Genomic DNA, 2,018 nt, shown 5'->3' on the forward strand with positions numbered 1-2,018 from the left:
TAGAACCTATTGAAATATGACCTTGTCGTCTCTGTAGACCTGCCTCAGCCAAAGGCTATAATTTTCAACGTGCTTCAGCTTTTGATAACGTTTGTGGGCTGTCTTTTGAGATCAGGCCTGGTGTCTGCTGGTTTGTTGCAGAGTATGTGAGGTTGGTGCTCAGGATTAAACTGTATATGCTTGAACAGTTGGTACAGACCTATTGTTTCCTTCGCTGTGTGTGCGAGCGAGAGCAACTCAGCTTCAGTTGTAGACGTGGTCACACTTTTCTACTTAGACGACTGCTACATAATCGCTCCATTGAACAACTTTGTAAGGTAGCCTTGCGTAGATCTTTGATTCTCTAGATTATCCGCGATCAATGCGTCGCTTAACAGCTAAATTACCTCTTCATCGCGTATCTCTACCTCAGTGGTAGTTTCCACTAAGCCTAAGAACTCAATGGCATAGTACCTTGTGACCTAGAGATATGCGAGAACTCAGTTCGCGTAACGCAAGTACTCCAGTAAAGGGTTCCACGTGAACTGACTTATCTAGCTGGCTGAAAGAGACACGCCTAGTCGTGATACAACTGCTGCATACAGGATCAAGCCTACCTTTCCTATCATCTCTGTGATTTGATAAAGCGTTGCTTGCCCCTCGTATTATAGACGACGATAAGACAAGAGAAGAGGTGTTGTAGCTGTTCTTCTAGTGTTGTCTATACTAAACTTGGTAACATGTTTTACAAGCGAGCGGGCCATACAGGGACCGTGCACATCGTGCACGGATTCACATCGTGCACGCGAAAACCACCTTTGGCAACCACAAAAATAAGACTATAGAGCCACACACAAAAGCTATTATATTGAGATTTTTTTGTTGTAACAGTCTACTAACGCCTATGATGCTTGTCCTGCTCCCATTTTCTATTTGGTCGCGTGGTGCGGCCGCTGCGTGTAGTAATTGGTGGAGGTGTCGGGGAAGGTGACGCCTCAACTACAACCTGAGTAGCGCCACGCGCACGCTGTTTTTTGGCTGGAGGTTCTGTAGGTGGCTTCTGTGAGGCCTTGCGCTTGCCTGTTTGGGATAGTTGGATAGATTTGGCAGCGTCGCTCTCTTGTTTTTTTCGTTGTTTCTCAGCCTTCTCAGCGGCCTTCCTGAGGGCTTTCTCTTCCTTTGCCCTCGCTCGTTCCACCTTCCGCTGCTCCTTCTCCCGCTCATCTTGAACCTTCTTCTCAGCTGCCTCTGCCTTTTTGCGAGCCTTTGCAGCAGCTTCCTCAGCCTGTTGGCGGGTATTTTGACGCAGTTAAGCTTAGGCTTCATCCACCTTTGTTGGAGACCACAACATCGCGTTGGAAGTATAGGACTTGGAGGCCTGTAACGGTAGGGCTTGGTGGTACCTCCGAGAGGTCTTCCGGGTGTCAATTTGGTTGCGGAGGCCTTCGTTTTCTACCTCCAGAAGGGCGTTGCGAGCTGCTAAGTAGTTGAACGTGCGAACCAGCTTCCTTGCCTCATAACTTGTAGAGTCCTTCACTATTGCCTTGCAAAACTGTTCTATCGCGACCCTATTGACGTCGAGTAATGGAGATGGAGTTCGCGGAAGCTCGCTTGGCTTGTTCTGAAACCTGTCAAGTATAATAGCTGGGTTTAGTGGTGAGATGCCCGTGGCTTTGAACGCGGCCAGCACAAGCTCGCTGTTGAATGTTTTGTACCAGGAGGCTCGGAAAAGCTTGTAGAAATGACGCTTTTTGATGCCAGTCAAGGCCTGGCTCTGGTGGAGTTGTTCAGTGACTTCTTTGGAGTAGTTGTTGCCAAAAGGTGAGAAGCAACCCACATCAAGCGGCTGCAACGTCTGGGTACTGTGAGGTGGATAGATAAGTAGTAGAATCTTGTGGCGACTACAATAGTCGATAAAAGCCATCGTTATGTGAGAGCTGTGGCCGTCAAGTATGAGTAGGCGCCAACTACCGCGAGTTTTACTCGCAGTTTCCCGCTCAAACACCTGTTCAAGCCAGGCAAGACCAACCTCGTCGTTG

General features: G+C 48.4%; 1 protein-coding gene across 1 annotated transcript; it reads right to left on the reverse strand.

Moving 5' to 3' along the window:
* Nucleotides 1–1,294: 1,294 nt before the first annotated feature.
* M421DRAFT_69423 (DDE-domain-containing protein) lies at nucleotides 1,295–2,017 on the reverse strand (the record flags this gene model as incomplete). Its single annotated transcript, XM_033596606.1, has 1 exon — nucleotides 1,295–2,017. A coding segment is annotated over one exon (723 nt), but the record flags the coding sequence as incomplete, so codon positions are not given.
* Nucleotide 2,018: the final 1 nt, after the last annotated feature.

This window comes from Didymella exigua (genome assembly GCF_010094145.1).
Source record: "Didymella exigua CBS 183.55 unplaced genomic scaffold M421scaffold_27, whole genome shotgun sequence".
Taxonomy (NCBI): Eukaryota; Fungi; Ascomycota; class Dothideomycetes; order Pleosporales; family Didymellaceae; genus Didymella; species Didymella exigua.